General features: G+C 45.8%; 1 protein-coding gene across 2 annotated transcripts in view; it reads left to right on the forward strand.

The window, feature by feature from the left end:
- Positions 1-21,854, forward strand: part of SH3KBP1 (SH3 domain containing kinase binding protein 1) — a 424,339-nt gene that overhangs the window by 57,271 nt on the left and 345,214 nt on the right. The window contains exon 2 of one of the 2 annotated variants that reach the window (XM_040423674.1): positions 17,922-18,079. In XM_040423674.1, the coding sequence (XP_040279608.1) occupies positions 17,922-18,079 (158 nt within the window). Of the gene's footprint in view, positions 1-17,921; positions 18,080-21,854 lie in introns of those variants that run through there. The other variant, XM_040423675.1, reaches the window with a different exon arrangement.

Raw genomic sequence — 21,854 nt, forward strand, 5'->3', positions numbered from 1 at the left:
TGTACAGCATCAGATGATTCACTCTGTTATTAGGACAGATTAGCTTTAGAAGTGCCCGTATCTTGCATTCGTTCTGTAAATGAGTCACAAAGTCGTACCATGTATGATTATGCATTTTCCATTTTTAGAGTCCTTCCTAAAGAGGTTGTCCTATGATAAATAAAGTTTTTTACTATGGCTCCTCTGTCTCCGGCTAGGAAGACAGAGGGGCGGTCCTTCACACTGCATGCCTGGGTAACGTTATACTTCCCTACCTCATGAGATTTCCCTACCCTCGTCACTTCCGGTCGCACCGGACATGACGTGAGGAGGTGTGCCGCGCCGCGCAGGCGCACAACGACGGGTTAGGGAAATTTCACAGCAGAGTGTGCATGCGCCAGGAGCCTCGCCGCCGGTTAGGGTAGGGAAAAATTATGGGCCAGTGCGCAGGCGCGGTGATCGGATGGATGTTCACAGCTGGACACCGGCCGACACTGCGCATGTGCCGGGAGCTTCACCAGCGGTTAGGGAAGTGAAAAATTACATACGGGCCATGCGCAGTGTCGGCCGGTGTCCAGCTGAGAACATCCATGCGCACTCGTTGTGCGCCTGCGCAGCGCGGCACACCTACTCACGTCATGTCCGGTGCGACCGGAAGTGACGAGGCTAGGGAAATCTTACGAGGTAGGGAAGTATAACGTTACACCTGCATTAGTCTTCAGAGTGAGGAGGCGTGTCTCTCAGTAATCCAATCTGATTGGATGGCAGGAAGCTGCTGGCTACAGTAAGTTTGTATGTGACCTCAGGGAATGCAGTTTTGGCCTCAGAGAACTGGCAGAGGAGCCATCTTGAGAAGGTCCTTATATTGTAGGAATCAAAACAGCCGTAACTAAGGGGAAAACTCAAGGAAAACAGTGGTAAGTGAAGAAACTAAAGATTGCTTTATGCATAATGCTGCTGCAACAGTAACATATGCTAAAAAATATTTTTTTTATGAAAATATGACAGTTATCCTTTCATTATAATTGTATTACACACGAAATGACAATTCTGGAGCATCTATTCTTATAATTGTATAATGTGCCTTTCCTCTATTATTCCTACTAGAAGTGGGTGCTACCACTTGGTTGTGTCCCTACACAGTCAGACAGGTTTCCTGATGCAGTTTTGGAAGCCAAAAGTTTAAAATGAAAGCTTAGACTTTTCTCCCTTTTTGAATTCACCCCTGGTTTTGGCTTCTCATCTCGCCTCATGGTAGATGCGGCCCTGGGTACATTCAGCTACTATTTTGTGTCATTCTCCTAAATATGTGTACATTGACCTATTTTATGAGCATCTGACACCTTGCATAAGCATTTGTGTCATCTAGGATGAGTAAATGCAAAAGAATGCATATTCAAGGTAGGTCCAAATCCACTTGGTTATTTACAGTGCTGGAAATGGTGGGCACTTGCGTGATAAGTGAGTTCTGTTGGCACAGTTAGTATTTGGGGTATTGTAGCTAGAGAATAAAATCTAAAAATATTATGGCGTGATCATTGTTATGGCAGAATGACTCTCAGAAGCAACAGGGCTGAGATTAATTGGCTAGTCAGGGAAGATAAATTGTCTGCTCTCGTCTTTTTATGTGCAGACAGCTCCATTGCTTCCTCTCCTAGGGCTGCTGGCAGGCACTTTATAACACAAGCCTTCCTGCCGCTTTATTATTTCATTATTTTTCTAGGACATGTTGGGTGGGATAATCACCTAATATTTATAGGTACTGCTCTGGGCCCTCTAAGCAGGACAATCTGGAAATCATATTGTTAAATGGGTTCCTAATCTCTTTATACATTAGTCCTAGTTAAAGAGAATCTGTCACCTCTCGAAAACCTATTATGTACAATACCTCGGCTCCCGCTGACCCCAGATCGCCATTTTTTTTTTTTTGTCCATTCTCACCATTCTCTTGCCCTGGAATGCATTGAAAGGATTCATGCAGGAGTCCTCCCCATTATGGGTGCGTGCTCATGAGTCCTTTCAGTGTATGCCAGCGCAGATTTGTGGGTGCAGAGCGGGGGAACAGGGGTATGTATGGACATATAAATTAGCAATCTGGAGTCAGCTGGAGCAATACTATTCACTGTACGGTACTAAGGGTCCATTCACACTTCCGCAATTTCGTTCCGCATTTTGCAGAACGGAATTGCGGACCCATTTATTTCTATGGGGCAGCACGATGTGCTGCCCGGATCCGGAATTGCGGATCCGCACTTCCCGGTGCGCAATTCCGATCCCAAAAAAAATAGAACATGTCCTATTCTTGTCCGCAATTGCGGACAAGAAAAGGCCTTTTCTATGAGAATGCCGGCGATGTGCAGTCCGCAAAATGCGGAACGCACATCGCCGATGTCCGTGTTTTGTGGATCCACGGATCCGCAAAACACATACGGACGTGTGAATGGACCCTAATACTGTACTTAAAGGGCATCAGTCAGCAGGTTTGTACCTATGAAATGGGCTGACCTGTGCATGTGGCATTGACAGCAGAAGGTCCCATGTTCATATGTGCCCGCATTGTTGAAAAAAGTTTTAATGTATGTAAATGAGCCTTTAGTGGCAATGGGGGCGTTGCTGTTACACCTATAGACTCAGCTCTCTCTGTAACTGCTTTGTTAGAAAGGTATTGTCATGTACTATATGAGGTCTGATTTTCTTTTTTTATATCAATCAACCCCTTTTAAAGGGGTTCTCAGGGCTTTAAAAAAAATGAGGACCATCTGCCCTGTTGTGGGAAGAGAGCTTGGTCAGTGCTCACCCCTACGTTGGGCTGCTGATTCCACTGTGCTCACACTGGCTGGTGGCTCTTCTTCTGGATGTGGATACTGGATGTGTTCAGGAGTCTTCCAGGTCAGCTGAATATACAGCTACAGCGGGAACCGTTGAGTTTCTTAGAGAGGTCCTTCAATATGAAGAATAGCAGTATAAAAACAACAGAATCCGGACTGTAAGCTTCTACTGGCCTCCACTGCAGATGTGAACATGGCCTTAGTTGTTTGTACTTTGGAATCATTCTGTACTTTTTATGGACACCATTTCTTGTTGTACTGACCTCCTGCTGGACATATGGAAGGTTCAAGTCTGAAAAAGTTGAGATGCAAGATACAGCATGGAGGGTAAGAGTCATGTAAGGAACAAACAGCCTGGGCTTTCTGACTTAAAGGGGTTGTCTCATCACAGACAATAGGGGCATATTAATATATTGTCTTATAGGTTCGGATCCCACCGCTGGGACCTGCAGCTATATCGAGAATGGAGCCCGGAAAGTGGCCGGCTCGACTATTTCCGTCGGGCCCATAGAAGTGAACGGGAGCAGTGGCCGGTCATGCACGGTGCGCTCCCATTCACTTCTATGGGGAGCGCGCTTGATGGTGGCCGGACCAGAGTCCTCCAGCCACCGCTTTGCGGGGCTCCGTTACTGATATAGGTGGTACACGCACATACAAGACAATGGGGGCATATGCTAGCCCTTTAATCAAAAGGTTTCTTTGTTACTGGAATAGTCTGCACTGAGAACTTTAGCTGAAATCACAGATCATATGGTAGCTTTGTCCTAATGGTGCAGAGCTGAAAAAAAAAGGCCAGGAGACAGAAAGTTATACAAAAAATAGTAAGTAATCACTATGCAATACGTATTTCCTTATACTCTAACTTCTACAGCTGCCCTTCCTCTGCTGCGCTGCATAGATATCCATTAAAGGGAGTCTGTCACCACATTTGGGCATATTAGACTGATCAAATAGTGTTATATGTGCCACCCAGAACTTAAAAACGGTACCTTTGATGTAGGGATCAACCGATTATCGGTTTTACCGATATTATCGGCCGATATTCAGGATTTGAACGTTATCGGTATCGGCATCTATTTTGCTGATATTCCGATAACGTATGGGGAACAAGGATCGCGCTGCGCTCAGCGCTCTCTGTGTTCCCTCCGCAGCACAGGGGAGAAGGAAGCAGTGTCTCCCTCCCCCTGTGCTGCTGCTGCCACCAATGACAGGAGAGAAGACAAGAGGGGGGGAGGGGCTGTGGCCGCTGCGCCACCAATGAAGATGAGTCTTTCATTAATTCATATACAGGAGGCGGGAGCTGGCTGCAGAATCACATAGCCGGCTCCCGACCTCTATGAACTGTAGCTGCGGTCCGCGGTAGTTAACCCCTTAGGTGCCGCGGATCGCAGCTACCGCTCATAGAGGTCGGGAGCCGGCTATGTTATTCTGCAGCCAGCTCCCGCCTCCTGTATATGAATGAGAGACTTATCTTCATTGGTGGCGAAGTGCGCCCCCCCCCCCAAGCCCCCCCAGTATTAATAATTGGTGGCGCAGTGCGCCCCCCACCCCCATCCCAATAGTAAAAACATTGGTGGCGCAGTGCGCCCCCCCTCCAGTATTAATCATTGGTGGCAGTGGCCACAGGATCCCCTCTCCCCTGCTCCTCCGATCAGAGCCCCAGCAGTGTAATCCTGGGGCTCCGATCGGTTACCATGGCAGCCAGGACGCTATTGAAGCCCTGGCTGCCATGTTCAGCTCCATGCTGCTGTGTGCACAAAGCACAGAGCAACAGGGACTGTGTGAAGTCCTATTCACCCTGATAGAGATCTATCAGGGTGAATAGGACAAGGGTTCTAGTCCCTAAGGGGGCTAAAAGTTAGTAAAACAAAAAAAAACCACATTAAAGTATAAATGAAAAAGATTTACAAAAAAAAATAAAAAATACACGTTAACAATAAACATATTAATTTTCAGCAGATTTGTGTAGGAAATTTTTTTTTCTCAAAAATGAAAATTCCCAGAATATCGGTATAAATTATCGGCCTGAAAATTCACAAATTATCGGTATCGGCCCTAAAAAATCAATATCGGTCGATCCCTACTTTGATGTATGTAACGGAGTTTTCTTTTAGCTGAAAATGAACTTTAAAGATTATGTAAATGAGCCCTCTCAAGTGCCCAGGGCGGCGTCTCAATCCTCCGAGCTCCAGGCAGCACCTTCTCAACGGCTCATAACCCCGCCCTCTGTGTGCCTCTGCCCGCCCGTTTACTCTCCTCCTCTCTCCTTTTCCACTGCAGCTGCGCGGTCAAATTCGTAGCGGGCGCATGCGCAATGCAATGCCTGCTTTTGGCAGGGCATCGCAATACCTACTACGCATGCACCGCTACGAATTTGACCGCGCAGCTGCAGTGGAAAAGGAGAGAGGAGGAGAGTAAACGGGCGGGCAGAGGCACACGGAGGGCGGGGTTATGAGCCGTTGAGGAGGTGCTGCCTGGGGCTCGGAGGATTGAGACACCGCCCTGGGCACTTGAGAGGGCTCATTTACATAATCTTTAAAGTTCATTTTCAGCTAAAAGAAAACTCTGTTACATACATCAAAGGTACCGTTTTTAAGTTCTGGGTGGCACATATAACACTATTTGGTCAGTCTAATATGCCCAAATGTGGTGACAGACTCCCTTTAATGAAGGACGCTAACAGGGGGAGCATGGTGAGGAGAACATCTCAAAAGCTTAATGACTAATTGTCCCATAAGTATAAACAATTGCAGGCCTTGTAATAAGGGTTTCAACTATTACTCATCATACGTCCTCATCCAAATCGTTCTTGCTGTAGGTCCTGTAGAGTGTCGCATGGAAATATTTCAGGATTTCAGTCTTTGATCCTTGAGCCAATGGAAAAGCCTTAGGCTTATTGCACACGACAGTATATTTTCACGGTCCGCAAAACGGGGTCCCGTTTTTCCGTGATCCGTGACCGTTTTTTCATCCGTGGGTCTTCCTTAATTTTTAGAGGATCCACGGACATGAAAAAAAAGTCGTTTTGGTGTCCGCCTGGCCGAGCGGAGCCAAACGGATCCGTCCTGAATTACAATGCAAGTCAATGGGGACGGATCCGTTTGACGTTGACACAATATGGTGCCATTTCAAACGGATCCGTCCCTATTGACTTTCAATGTAAAGTCTGGAGTCCTATACCATCGGATCGGAGTTTTCTCCAATCCGATGGTATATTTTAACTTGAAGCGTCCCCATCACCATGGGAACGCCTCTATGTTAGAATATACTGTCGGATATGAGTTAGATCGTGAAACCTCATTTCCGACAGTATATTCTAACACAGAGGCGTTCCCATGGTGATGGGGACGCTTCTAGTTAGAATATACTACAAACTGTGTACATGACTGCCCCCTGCTGCCTAGCAGCATCCGATCTCTTACAGGGGGCCGTGATCAGCACAATTAACCCCTCAGGTGCCGCACCTGAAGGGGTTAATTGTACTATCATATCCCCCTGTAAGAGATCAGGGCTGCCAGGCAGCAGGGGGCAGACCCCCCCCCCAGTTTGAATATCATTGGTGGCCAGTGCGCCCCCCCCCCCCCTTCCTCCCTCTATTGTAATAATTCGTTGGTGGCACAGTGTGCGCCCCCCCCTTCCTCCCTCTATTGTAATAATTTGTTGGTGGCACAGTGTGCGCCCCCCCCCCTTCCTCCCTCTATTGTAATAAATCGTTGGTGGCACAGTGTGCGCCCCCCCCCCCCTTCCTCCCTCTATTGTAATAAATCGTTGGTGGCACAGTGTGCGCCCCCCATCGGCCCCCCCTCCCTCTATAGCATTAACAACATTGGTGGCCAGTGTGCGGCGTCCCATCCCCCCCCCCCTCCCCGATCATTGGTGGCAGCGGGTTACTAGCAATAGTACAATAGTAAAAGATTCATACTTACCTGGGAGCTGCGATGTCTGCTTCCGGCCGGGAGCTCCTCCTACTGGTAAGTGACAGTTCATTTAGCAATGCGCCGCACAGACCTGTCACTTACCAGTAGGTGGAGCTCCCGGCCGGACACGAACATCGCAGCAGCCACCAGCAAGTAAGTATGAATCTTCTACTATTGTACTATTGCTAAGTAACCATGGCAACCAGGACTGTAGTAGCGTCCTGGTTGCCATGGTTACCGATCGGAGCCCCAGCGATTAAACTGGGACTCCGATCGGAACTCCGCTGCCACCAATGATGGGGGGGGGGGGAGATGGGAGGCCGCACACTGGCCACCAATGTTGTTAATGCTATAGAGGGAGGGGGGGCCGATGGGGGGCGCACACTGTGCCACCAACGAATTATTACAATAGAGGGAGGGAGGGGGGGGGCGCACACTGTGCCACCAACGAATAATTACAATAGAGGGAGGGGGGGGGCCACCAATGATATTCAAACTGGGGAGGGGGCCCTGATCTCTTACAGGGGGAAATGATAGTACAATTAACCCCTTCAGGTGCCGCACCTGAAGGGGTTAATTGTGCTGATCACGGCCCCCTGTAAGAGATCGGGTGCTGCCAGGCAGCAGGGGGCAGTCTTGTACACAGTTTGTAGTGTATTCTAACTAGAAGCGTCCCCATCACCATGGGGACGCCTCTGTGTTAGAATATACTGTCGGTTCTGAGTTTTCACGAAGTGAAAACTCAGCTATGAAAAAGCTTTTATGCAGACGGATCTTCGGATCCGTCTGTATGAAAAGTAACCTACGGCCACGGATCACGGACACGGATGCCAATCTTGTGTGCATCCGTGTTCTTTCACGGACCCATTGACTTGAATGGGTCCGTGAACCGTTGGCCGTGAAAAAAATAGGACAGGTCATATTTTTTTCACGGCCAGGAAACACGGATCTCGGATGCGGCTGCAAAACGGTGCATTTCCCGTTTTTTCCACGGACCCATTGAAAGTCAATGGGTCCGCGAAAAAAAACGGAAAACGGCACAACGGCCACGGGTGCACACAACGGTCGTGTGAAAGAGGCCTTAATGGGAGAACAGATTTGTGATTGAGGTGGAATAATTTGGATTTATTTGATGTTAGTCTTCCTGGTACTGTAATTGTAATCCTCTTAGTGAAATGTGAGTCTCGCTGTCATTTATGCACAATTTCCTGGTGAGCTCATTAGTGAACATGTCTTGTGTAGTCACAGGTAATGCAGTGGCCCAAAGATATCTTTTCAAGGACATTGATAGTATTGGATCCAGCTAGCATGGGAGCAATAATGTAATTAGATCGATGGAAGAGGAAGAAGCTACATCAGTAGTAGTACAAAGTACTGTGACTACTAGGCAAGGGAGATAGGCAATGCTGCGACTATTGGAGAAGGACGAGACCTGTTTAGATTTCTGAGGAATGGGGGGGGGGGGGGGGGGTTGCTGGGAAGAGCTGGGTGGAAAAGCTCTGTTGAGTCTACTGGGGGAAAAGAGTACCAAGGAAGGATTGGGAAGCACAGATTTACTACTGGGAAAAGGGGAGGCACTGTATTGACCACTTTTTTGACTACTAGAGGAAGGGGGCACTAAACGGACTTATGGAGGAGGGAGAGAGACTACTGGGTGAAAGGCAGGCACGTCTGTATCTACAGGAGTAAGGAGAGGAGCCTCTGCTGTGACTACTGAGAGAAGAAGAATGCACTGCTGTTAATAGAGGGGAGAGAAGGAGACATTATTGACTATGATAGGACTAACAACGAGAAAAGGGGGCACTGCTGTACAACCTGGAGGATAGCAGAGACATTGATATGATTACTGCTGGTGTGGCTGCTACTGTATTTCTGGAGCATGAGGATGAGTGCATAAAAGTATCTGCAGCTGCCAACAGCTAGGGAGCCATATGTGCCTCCAGAGCCATCGGTTGGGGAACACAGATCTATCTGAACAGATCAGACAAAGAATAGAGTAAAATTCAGCAGAACACTTGTTCTATGTACCAGAAGCTGTGGGATGATGTAAGGCTATCTGTTCAAGTTGCACCTTGTCACTGTGTTGCCATTGCTGTGATTTAATGGGTGCAACAGGGTAATGGGTGTTGCTTTTTGAAGACCCTGTACCTTCTGCTAGAATAGGTAGTCAGCACTAAATATACTGCTGTTATCAGTAACATTAGGTATGAGTTTCCCTTGGGAACTGAATGTTTGCCAAGTGGTTTAAGGCTACTTTCACACTCGCTTTTTGGACGGATCCGTCATGGATCTGCAAAAACGGATCCGTTACAATAATGCAACCGCATGCATCCATCCAGTTGTATTATCTGTAACATAGCCAAGACGGATCCGTCATGAAGTCCACTGAAAGTCAATGGGAGACGGATCCATTTTCTATTGCGCCAGATTGTGCCAGAGAAAATCCGTCCCCATTGACTTACATTGTGTGTCAGGACGGATCCGTTTGGCTCTGCTTCGTCAGGTGGACAGCAAAATGCTGCAGGCAGCGTTTTGGTGTCCGCCTCCAGAGCGGAATGGAGACTGATCGGAGGCAAACTGATGCATTCTGAGCGGATCCTTTTCTATTCAGAAAGCATTAGGGCAAAACTGATCAGTTTTGGACCGCTTGTGAGAGCCCTGAACGGATCTCACAAACGGAAAGCCAAAACGCCAGTGTGAAAGTAGCTTAACCTGTACAGAACATTTTTGGCTGCCTTCTTTCTTTATTTCCTTATACTATTATGTCCAGTATTCCTTATCTGCTTTGTGTGCTATCGTATGTTAGATGCATCATTACAGTAATGGTAAATGCACAAGCTGCAGGCCACAGGATATCCTGCCCTCAAAGGCTGAATATTCATCCGAATACTTACAACATCTTGTGCCGCTGAGAGTAGAATTGTACAGTGTATTTGTTACATTTTATGACAGTTTTGCAAAAAAAAGGGGCATGGTTTACCAGATGTGTTTCAGATTTTCTAAACTAGAGCACAGGTGTATGAATTTTAACCATGCTCTCTTTACAAAAAAAAATCTGTAGATTGTGCCTTTTGCAAACACTCTTCTACAGTGTGTGGCTTGGCACCAGGCATGTGATGCCAATGTAAAATTTGACAAGAGGGGAGAGATGTTTGTTCATAGCAACAGTGAAGTTACATAGTTAATACAGTTGAAAAAAGACCTAAGTTCAACCAAGGGATAGGTGGGGACGTGAAAGCCATTTGTGCGAGCCATTAAAACTGTGTTAGCCCCTTGCACACGGGCGTCACGGATTTTGTCCGGATGCATTGCGGGAAACCCGCGCAAGTGCGCACGCAATTTCAGTCAGTTTTGTCTACGATTGCGTTGTTCAGTTTTTTCCGCGCGAGTGTAAAGCATTTAATGCGTTTTGCACGCGCATGATAAAAAACTGAATGTGGTACCCGAACCTGGACTTCTTCACTGAAGTTCAGGTTTGGGTTCAGTGTTCTGTAGATTTTATTACTTTTCAGTATAACATGGTTAGGCTACTTTCACACTAGCGTTCGGGGCTCCGCTTGTGAGTTCCGTTTGAAGGGGCTCACAAGCGGCCCCGAACGGATCCGTCCAGTCCTAATGCATTCTGAGTGGAGGCGGATCCGCTCAGAATGCATCAGTCTGGCACCGTTTGTCCTCCGCTCCGCTCAGCAGGCGGACACCTGAACGTTCGGGTGTCCGCCTGGCCGTGCGGAGGCAAACGGATCCGTCCAGACTTACAATGTAAGTCAATGGGGACGGATCCGTTTGAAGTTGACACAATATGGCTCAATTTTCAAACGGATCCGTCCCCCATTGACTTTCAATGTAAAGTCAAAACGGATCCGTTTGCATTATCATGAAAAAAAAAAAAAATATATATATATTATTTTTATTTTTTGTTCATGGTAATGCAAACGGATCCGTTCTGAACGGATCTAAGCGTTTGCATTATAGGAGCGGATCCGTCTGTGAAGATACCAGACGGACCCGCTCTGAACGCAAGTGTGAAAGTAGCCTTATAATGGAAAATAATAGCATTCTTTAATACAGAATGCTAAGTAATATCCATTAAGGGTTAAAAAAATAATAGAAAAATTACTTACCTCATCCACTTCATCACGCAGCCGTTTATCATCTTCTGAGCGTGATGACGTCAGCGCAGGTCCTTTCGCAGGTCCTGCAAGAAGAAGAAAGAAGATGATAAACGGCTGCGTGATGAAGTGGATGAGGTAAGTAATTTTTTTATTTTTTAACCCTTAATGGACATTTTACTTAGCATTCTGTATAACCATGTTATAATGGAAAATAATACAGTAAATCGACTTTAATGGGGTCCCGGGGCTCATCTCATCATCTCCTTTGCAACCATCTGTGAAAATCGCATTGCAAATTTCACGCAGCCCTGTTCACTTCTATGGGGCCTGCTTTGCATGAAAAACGCAGAATATAGAACATGCTGCGATTTTCACACAACACCCAAGTGATGCGTGAAAAACATCGCTCATGTACACAGCACCATTGAAATGAATGGGTCAGGATTCAGTGCTGGTGCAATGCGTGCATGTCACGCATTGCACCAGCGCGGAAAACTCGCCGGTGTGAAAAGGGCCTTAAAGCGTTGCTAACTTTAAAAAAAACTACCTAATAGCACTCTTTCTAGCCATTATATGACTTGTATCATGCATTTTAGCAATTTTCCTCTAGGCTTATTGAATATTTAGTTTGCAGTTCTCTCAGACATGGTGGGTGGAGACTAGCTCCCATCCACTGCACACAGAAAGTAGAGGAGAGTTTGCTTTCTAACCTTTTCTTATGAACTCTGAAGCAGCACCAGGATCATGGAGCACATTACAGAGAAGTACTTAGGAAATTTATATCTCAGCCCATGTAGCTTCAGCAGTCTGCTTGTCTGTGTGTACTCCTGCTTACTCCTCCCCTCTTCCCTCTGCATAGACTTGCATTGCCATGTGTAATATGATCCTCCTGTGGAGCTTGTCTGATGTAATTCAAAGGGCAGGACACTTTCTGGATATTTGAACAATGTGTATGTAAGATGACTAAATGGCACTTACTAATATAGTCTTTGTTGATATCCTTTGCCTTTTGCTAAATTTAATAAGCTGTGTCCCCTTGTCCACATAGAGGTCCTATCCACAAGATGGCCGCTGATAGAGGGTCATGTGACCAAGCAAATCACCTCCATGTGATGTCTCTTTTATTAAAACACACTGCACCTGCATTAAACTCCCAACAGTGCAAGTGCAGATGTCAGGTGCAGTGTATTTGAATGGAGGAGACATCACATTGAGGTGAATTGCCTGGTCACATGACCCTCCATCAGCAGCCATTTTATGGACAGGACCTCTTTGTAGACTGCACAAAAGACTTGGCAAACAAAGCGGCATACCTTATAAAATATAGAAATTGGCACAGAGCTTTAACAATGGCTATATTAGCATATACCATATTTTTCGCCCTATAAGATGCACCGGCCCATAAGACGCACCTAGGTATTTGAGTAGGAAAATAAGAAAAAAAATATTTTGAACCAAAAGGTGTGCTTTTGGTGGGTTTTGAACGAATGGTGGTCTGTGGTTGACACTATTATGGGGGATCTGTGGATGGCACTCTTATGGGGGCATCTGTGGATGACACTGTCATGGGGGCATCTGTGGATGACACTGTCATGGGGGCATTTGTGGATGGCACTGTCATGGGGGCATCTGTGGATGGCACTGTTATGGGGGCATCTGTGGATGGCACTGTTATGGGGTATCTGTGGATGGCATGACACTGCTACGGGGGGATATGTGGATAACATATATGGCATCTTATCTAATGTGTCATCCACAGATCCCCCATAACAGTGTCCCTGTGTAGTGAATGGGAGCCGGCATCTGGTTTTGTAATGGCAGCGGGGCCACTCACTGTAGTATAATCATATCTAACTTGTAGGTATTGTTAAACTATTCAAATCATCTGAAATCCAGCACATGTACAACTTACTACTAACTTTGTAGCAGCCAGGAGGCTGGGCGGACGCTGGCAGCTTGACTCACTACATCACGCACCTGCGCCGCCTGCTTCATTCATAAAGTGGGCGGAGCAGGCGCGTGACGTAGTGAGTTACGCTGCCGCCCGCCCGGCCACCTGACTTCTACGAAGTTAGTAGTAAGTACTACAAGTGCTGGATTTCAGATGATTTGAATAGTTTAACAATACTTACAGGTTAGATATGATTATACTACTGTGAGCGGGGCCCGTTGTAGTAGAATACAGTGACTGCACCGGGCCCCGCTGCCATTACAGAACCAGATGCCGGCCCCCAGCCCCTCCTCCCTCTCAGCTGATACACCCGACGGCCACAGCATTCACGCCATAAGACGCACTGCTATTTCCCCCCCACTTTGGGGGGGAAGGGGGAGTGCGTCTTATAGGGTGAAAAATACGGTAATCATCTTACAAACACATTGATTAGCAGTATCCAGAGAGTGGCCAACCCCTTTAAGGCATTTCACAATGTGAAAAGCAATTAGAGGGGGGAGGTAAGCAGCTGATAACATTAGGACTAGATATTTATCACTGATGAGACTTATTATAAAGTTTCTTGTGGTCACTTATATTAATTGATTTATGCAAAGTTGTGTGAAAGGTTAGAAACCATTTTAGTTTCCTGGCCCAAAATGTTTGTAATCATATTTTCTACTGGATTCTGTGCCTCTTTTGCCCACCTAAACCTATGATGTTGTGGAGAGCCATTCTCATATTTACCAGAAGGAAGCCATAGCCGAGAACAGCCTCATGCATATAAAGGCAGAACAGATCTGTGATGAACAGTTGAATATTATAGTCCAAATACACAGCTCTGGACCTATACCTTTATAATATGGAACCATAGGAACTCCATGTACTGCCATATAGGCTCCAGACACATTGCCCTGCTGTGTGGATGAGGTGTTACTGATGTAAGCTAAGTGCGAAGGCTTGATTAACAGATGGTTCAAGAGTATGGTATTACTGGTTCTGTTTAACAGACCAGTGGACACCATCGACTTACAGTGGGTGTTATTTATGGGTGTTATAGCTGAACATCTACACTGTTACCACAACACCCATAATCTTCAAAAGAGAAAACCAGATGCATATATAATCTCCTCCTCTCTGGAGTGCTGATCGGAGAGAAGGGGACTTCCATTCTCCCATTAGGTGGATGTCCTGGAAGCGGAACCTGCACTTTTAATATGTCATAAATGTGTCAGATGGTAATATCCCTTTAAAGGGGTTTTCCAAGACTTAAATACTGATGACCTATACTCAGGATAGGCCATCAGTATCTGATCGGTGGGGGCCTGGGACCGCTGTTCAAGAAGGCAGCAATGCTCAAAGAAGTGGCATGGCCTTCTGGCAGTTTTTCCTTGGCCAGTGACGACACATTTACCAGTCACCTGGCCTAGGTGCAGCTCAGCCCCATAGAAGTAAATGGGGCTGAGAGCGAAACCAAGCACAGCCGCTATAGAATGTACACTGGTGGTAAACATGGAGAAGACCAATGTAAACTGTATAAAAAGTAGAAAGGTCCAGCTTCCGATAAAACGATATCCTTTATTTGATGCGGTAAAATCCATACAAAGTAAGACAGGTGCAAAACCGACGCATTTTGGATCTGACATTAACAATCCTTACTCATTATCATCATGAGCAGTGATGACCAGTTCGCATTGTTCGCCCACGAACATATGCGGGCTGCCATCTTTTTTCACAAGTCCGGCGAGGCACAGGTAAGCCCTTACCTGTGCCTGTGCGCGAGCCGGTCTGAAAACAAGTGCGGTCAGCGGGAGCAGGCAGTTCCGAGAATAGCCACCGGGGGCCTTCATCGGGCTGTTCTCGGAACTGCCTGCTCCTGCTGACAGCACTTGTTTTCAGACCGGCTCGCGCACAGGCACAGGTAAGGGCTTACCTGTGCCTCGCCGGACTTGTGAAAAAAGATGGCAGCTCGCATATGTTCGTGGGCGAACAATGCGAACTGGCCATCGCTGATCATGAGTAAGGATCGTTAATGTGAGATCTGAAACGTGTTGATTTTGCACCTGTCTTGCTTTGTATGGATTTTACTGCATCAAATAAAGGCTATCGTTTTATCGGAAGCTGGACCTTTCTACTTTTTATACAGTTTACGTTGGCTTTGTCCTGGCTATGTCCGTGCCTCCAACTCGATACACAGGTGAGCTCTGCAATTTGACTTTCTATATAAAAGCATGGAGAAGGCCACGGTGCTCACAGGAGCACCGTTGTCTTCTCAAACAGCTGATGGGTGAGGGTCACTGTGACCCTCAGAATTGAAAAGGTCGTGTACACTGTTCTAGGCCCAATTCCACCACATAAAGCCTTATGCCTTATTACTATAAACTAGGCTGAGGCTGTAAGAGCTGAGTCCACTTGCCAGGATCTTGGTGGTGGATGTACGCCACCTTAATTTAAGGACAGTTCAGCTTGCTAATGGTGATCTCAGTTTGGGTTTGTAGACGTCTGGGGCCTGGGGGTTGTACAGTAAAATGCAGCTGTATTATCGTTATCGCAAACCATCCTTCTGTATTTTATCCCTGGAAACAGGAATCCCCGAGCACACCTGTTATTGGGGTAAGGGTAACATTTATCCATTGTTTACAAAGAAAAATATATTTACAAACAAAATGTAGTTCTGAAATCAATCTCTTTTATTTGCTTAGGTTTCCATGGTGACACACATAAAACGGTATAAACACAAATCTTAAAACGGCTGCGTACCGGCCTGTTTGTTAATGAAGTTTAAAGGTTTTGTTTGCTTACTGTCACCAGGAGTACAGCTGTGTGAGTGGGCTGACACTAGGACGCAGGAAGCCCAATTTTTATTAGGTCTTTTTATTTTATTTTTATCATATCCACTGTGTACTCTTAAAGGGGTTGCTTCCTGAAGACATGCCCTTTTTAAAATGAAACAGGCTTATATGCCAGGGTTATCAGCTGATTGAAAATCTAGTCCAGGCGCACATTTACACCTCTGCAGGGGAAATGTACCGTAGCTTTATATGGCAGCCAATGACTATCCTGGTAATGCATGGATGCAATGGATCTGCCAGGGTGAGAGCTACACTTACAGGTTGTGTTTTGGCATATATAGGCGAGTGGTCTTGATGGTAATAAAATTACTTGTGAGTCAAACAAGCAGTCGGGTCTGTGGGCAGCATGTTATAGAGCAGAAGGAGCAGAGAAGATTGGGCGGAGTGACTGTATGATCAGCCTTTCCAGTAAAAGCATGCATACAAAGATAGCTGCCAATCACCGAGTGAGACCGCCTACTGGACTCCTAAGCCCAGAGGGAGCAGACAAGAAATGAATGAAATGCTGACTCTATATACTGAATCTTTTCTCTCCAATTATATGTCACTCTTCTCATATCCTCCTGTCCTATAACGTGCTGCCCACAGATGCAACAGTATGGTCAACAGGTTTAAAGGGATTGTCTTATCTCACCGTTACTCGAAAACAATATGGCTTGCTGTGCACGCTGTTTCTGTAGCTCCCATGCACTGCAATGTAAAGCACTGGCTTGCCACCAGTTTCCCAGACACCCTGTGGTCAGTGCTTAGTCCCATCTCACCTTAGTTTCGGAGTGATAGGACAAGCCCTTTAAGGATCTATGTGATATAAATTCTGTGGATCCAAAATGTACCTCTGTTTTACACCCAGAGCTGCATAACGCATATACTCCTTAGTAGCATCATTGCTTCTAAGGAAGAATACCGATCCTCACAGACCTTACACAGCAGCACATGGTCACATAATACAAACCAGTAAAGGAGTCCATTTGCCACCATACAAGGTCCATGCACACGCCGTAGTCATCTGCTTGAATCTTAAAGGGGTTTTCCAGTAAAAATGATTAGTTTTACTCATCTTCTGGTCCTGGTGCTGCTTACATCTAGCTGGCTATGGGCATGGTCACATGCGCCATTCCAGCCAATGATGTGCTGATTGTAGCCACATCATTGCTGAAGCCAGTCAGTGGCTGCAGTGGTGCATGTGACCATGCCCATAGCCCGCTGGATGTAAGCAGCGGGGAAGTGAGGAGTGGAGCAGGTAAGTATGAATCTTCTCCTTCAGGGGTCATGCTGCAGGAACTTGTTAAAATAATAATTTTTACTGGAAACCCCCTTTAAGTATTATTATAGTGAAAAAGGAAAATATACGATCAATTTAACTAGATAAAACATTGATTTCATGTTAGGTTTTCGAAGGGCTATGCTTCTATACCGTGATCATGTAAAACTGGACTAGATCCTGTGTCATCTCTTTGCGGAGAAGCTGGATTTTCAGTAGTCTAGCAGATATATGGGATTTGGCAGTCATCGCAGAGACCAAATCTGAATGTCTGCAGCTTGTTATTGAATCTGGGTTCATTGCCAGACAGGAAAATAGCTTCCTGAGCAGCTGTATGGCTGCAGCATTTTCTATGGGCCCTGCTTCTTGAGCTGCGACGTTTTGCATATGCTGGCTACTTACTTTCTAATAGTTTGAAGTTAAGGAGCATTTAAGGAGAACATTTTTAATACATTTTATATAGAAATAGCAACAAGGGTGATTTATGAGTCTGCACAGAAGATCAGTGTGATCTTACAGATTCTCAATTTGCCCAGGCACATCCTTTACTGATGTGTCATATGGAGAACAGATATCATATGTACTGTGGAAGTTATCGCTGGAAGGGTTTTGGTTGGTGAGTTACAGAGGTTCTCTGCTTTTGGACAGGTTCTCCCTACTTGTTGGCAGTGTCCATTGACGGGAAGCTGATTGAAAAAATGTTCCTTTGCTTTGACCCTAAGTGATCATCTGTAATCTGTTGTGAAAGCATGCAGTAAACATTTAAAAGGGTTTTCCGAGATTGACCTATCCTCTGGATAGTTTCCTCAGTTCCATTCAACTGTATCTTAGAATGGATTTTGGTAAAGCTAAATGGCAAGCAGCATGGCCACCGTTAAATATCACATGTGCTTCGTAATGCATCCATACGAAGGAGGGCATATACCGCAGAATGGCGAGTTGTGTTTGTATTAATGGTATAGTAATATCTCCTCTTGTTATGACTTACTGCAAGTGTATTTATTGTACTTTTAATATATTTTGATCATTTCTGTCTTTCTAGTGGATGCGATTGTGGAGTTTGACTACAAGGCTCAGCATGACGATGAGCTGACCATAGTGGCGGGTGAGATCATCACCAAAATCAAAAAAGAAGATGGCGGATGGTGGGAAGGAGAGTTGAAAGGAAGGAGAGGACTTTTCCCAGACAACTTTGTACGAGTGAGTGCATAGTGTTCATTTTTCTATAAAATTAGGGAAAATACCGAGACCATTGGGGGAAACAAGAAAGAGATTGGCTTGAAAGGGTTGTCTCATTGTAAAGGATGGGGGATAAGCGTCTGATTGGCAGGGGATAGGGGATAAGTGCCTCATTGGTCTGTGGATAGGAGATAAGTGTTTGTAATCCGACAACCCTTTTAAAGCCTAACTCCATTGAACCAGAGGCAAAAAGTATATAATCTGCTTGACTTGTCTCTGTGCCTGGCTAGTGGTCACCTGCAGCTTCTTTCCTGGACAATCGTCAGTTCTGCAGGGTGAATGAACCGATTTGGGGTTATTAGTTTAATAATCAGTAGGACCTTCTGTGACCATAGTGGAACTAATGCAGTTCTCTAATGTGAGGACCTTATAAAACAGCACCCCATATCTCAGCGTCCTGGATACGTGTGAAGGGTATTGGGGTCAAGTGCAGTCACACCTTAATCTTCCAGTGGAGGTTTAGATGCAGTTTGTTTCTGAGCCAGTTCCTGATAATGCTATGGAGCAGTTCACTATGAAGCAATGTCATTTTGGCTTTACATCTGGCTGGTACATGTCGGCATAGCTTTTTTTTTAACTGTATTGGAAAGCATAGAGACCTTTATGTATCAATACAAAGGCAACCTGCAATATAGCATGCGATTGCATATGTCCTGGTCATAATTTCCGTGTATGTATCAGACTTCTCCTTCATGCTGAGAAATATCGTTTGTCACAGTCACAACTGTTTACGGATCTCTTTACTCTGCTGTACGCCATCTGGTATTCGAGGTTTGGTGTTCCTTTAACCGCATACAGTGAGATGTGCCAGCTTTACTTATCACGCTGATCTCAGAGAAACTGTAAACCAGTTGTCTTAGCAGGTTATTAAAAACTCACACGTCTAATGGGGAAGTGTCACCTTTTTTAAAATAATTCAAAAGAAGTGACTGTGCTAAATGAAAAAGTGGTCTGCAATGGGGGGACATTTTTTCCATAGGCTGATTTTGAATATTTAGAGTTACTGGGCAGTGGGGTTCTGGCCCACAGTATGGGGCCAGCCACATCCGAGCCAATGAAAGTAACCCCATATTAAAGTGAATTAATGACTGCTGGAGTTTGTAACTCTATCAGTTTATTTACCCACTAACCTATATGTTCTTTGGTCTGCGGGCAGGACCAGCATTAGGGGGGGGGGGGGGGGGGAACTGGGCAATTGCCCAGGACCCCCATTGTCTAAAGGGCCCCCTGCTTCAGTGCTGCTGTTCAGCTGAACTTCCAAACGGGCGGACAGCTGAACAGCTGCACTTTACAATGCAGTGTACGGTCTCCTCCCTCACATATAAGAGAAATCATTACCACAGTGCTGACAGGACCTGTGATAATGTCATATGCAGGAGGCGGAGCTCAGCAGAGAAGAAGGGGATGAAGGACCTTTGATGACCTCACCATCATGTGACCAGAACAGGAGGCGGAGCTCGCAGTGCTGTAAAGTAATGAAGAAAAAGACCAGCCCTGCATGGGAAGAAGTGAAGGATTCAGTGCAAGTGCCAGGGAAATGCTGGGAGTTGTAGTCCTCTTCTCTTATACCTCCTGTTATGTACAGTAATAGCAAAGTACAGTACAAGGGGAGGTATGAGAGGACTACAACTCCCAGCATGTCAATCTTGTTATGTAATATTAGAGAACATTACAAGAGGAGATATAATAGGAGAGGACTACAACTCTCAGCATGTCCAGGCCATTATTATATAAAATCAGGGTACATTACAACACCCTGGATATGCTGGGAGTTGTATACCTCATCTTATAATTTACTCTGATATCACATAATGACCGCTTGGACATGCTGGGAGTTGTAGTCCCAGCCTCCTATACGTCCCCCTGTAATGTGCTCTGATATTAAATAATAATGGCTTAGACATACTGGGAGTTATCGTCCTCTCCTGTTATACCTCCTGCAGAAATGTGCTCTGAATTAGGGCTGGGACAATGGATAGGGGAGGGTATTTATCAGCCTAGGGTGCCACTTCGCTACCCATAAAGGGGGGTGCACTCATGGCCATCCAACTTGACAGGCCGGAGCCACTGGGAGCATTATGGTTATTTTATTATTACTACTAGGGTACTGTAGAAGCGTTATTTGACACAATATGGAGGACATTTCTACTAATGGGGGCTATCTTGGGGAGTATTATCACTATTGGGGGCACCATTACTAATGAGGGCATTCTGGGTGTATAGTATAGTATAGTGTTTGTGGACATGGGGGGAGCAGAACAGGCACAGTATTGGGGTAGCTTCAAGAGGTTCTCCGTTTTTTTTTTTCCGTATTGATGACCTATCCTCAGGATAGGTCCTCAATATTAGATCGGCATGGGTCCGACGATCAGCTGTTTGAGGAGACGCTGTGCTCACGTGCCATCTCCCTTCTCTCTTCCTGCTCTGCTGCTGCATTGTCTATGGGACAGCAGCAGTGAACAGCATGCGCCGTCTCATCAAACAGCTGATCAGTGGGTGTGCCGGACGTCGGACTGTGATTTTAGCACATTAGTACAAGATGTGGGCCCCCTCTTTTGATTTTGCCCAGGGCCACAGTTTGTCTAAAACCGGCCCTGTCTGCGGATGCAGTGATAACTGCTAGAATTTCTTCTGCATCTTACATGTCTGCAGTTCTGAGAAACACTCACAAATGTATGTATTTAAAGGGCATCTGTCTGCAGATTTGTACCTATGAAACTGACTGACCTGTTACATGTGCGCTTGGCAGCTGAAGACATCTGTGTTGCTCCCATGTTCATATGTGCCCGCATTGCTGAGAAAAATGATGTTTTTATATATGCAAATGAGCCTCTAGGAGCAATGGGCTCAGCTCTCCCTGCAATGGCAACACCCCTGTTGCTCCTAGAGGCTTATTTGCATATATTAAAACATAATTTTTCTCAGCAATGCGGGCACATACAGTATGTACATGGAACCCAGATGCCTTCAGCTGCCAAACGCACATGCAACAGGTCAGCCAGGTTCATAGGTACAAATCTGCAGATACCCCTTAATTAAGTAGCAGTGTCATGAAGTTTAAGGGGGGTATTACAGGATTTTACTATTTATGGCCAATTTTCAGGATAGGTCAAAATCAGATTGGAGGGAGTCTGGCTCCCTCTGTAAGTGCTTAGGCCTCTTCCTAGGCCATGTGACTTCACTTTCATTAATCATATGACCTAGGCTTAGCTTAGTCCAGTGAATGGGGCTGAGCTGCAATACCAAGCACAGCCATTATCATATGGACAACACTGTGCTTGATTAGCTGCAAGGAGCCTGTTGTGCTCACCGGACTTCCTGTGAGCTTAATGGTAGAGGTGCCAGTAGTCAGATCTCTGCTGATCTTATATTGATGGCCTATCCTGAGGATAGGCCATCAGTATGAAAATCCTGTTTTGATGTTCTACCGGAAAATAAAGAGAGAGTACCTGGAAAACTTAAAGGGGTTTTCTGAGATTTAAATACTGATGACCTATCCCAGCTGTTTGGGAAGGCAGTGGCGCTCCAGTGAACACAGCGGCCTTCTCCGTGCTCATCAAGCACAGCGCCGTACATTGTATAGCGGCTGTGCTTGGTATTGCAGCTTAGCCCCATTCACTTTTATGGTGTTGAACTGCGCCTAGGCCATGTGACCGATGTCACTCTGCCACCTCCTTCTCAAACAGCTGGGAGAGGTCATCAGTATTTAAATCTCAGAAAACCCCTTTACGTTTTC

This window comes from Bufo bufo, chromosome 3, assembly GCF_905171765.1.
Source record: "Bufo bufo chromosome 3, aBufBuf1.1, whole genome shotgun sequence".
NCBI classification, from domain to species: Eukaryota; Metazoa; Chordata; class Amphibia; order Anura; family Bufonidae; genus Bufo; species Bufo bufo.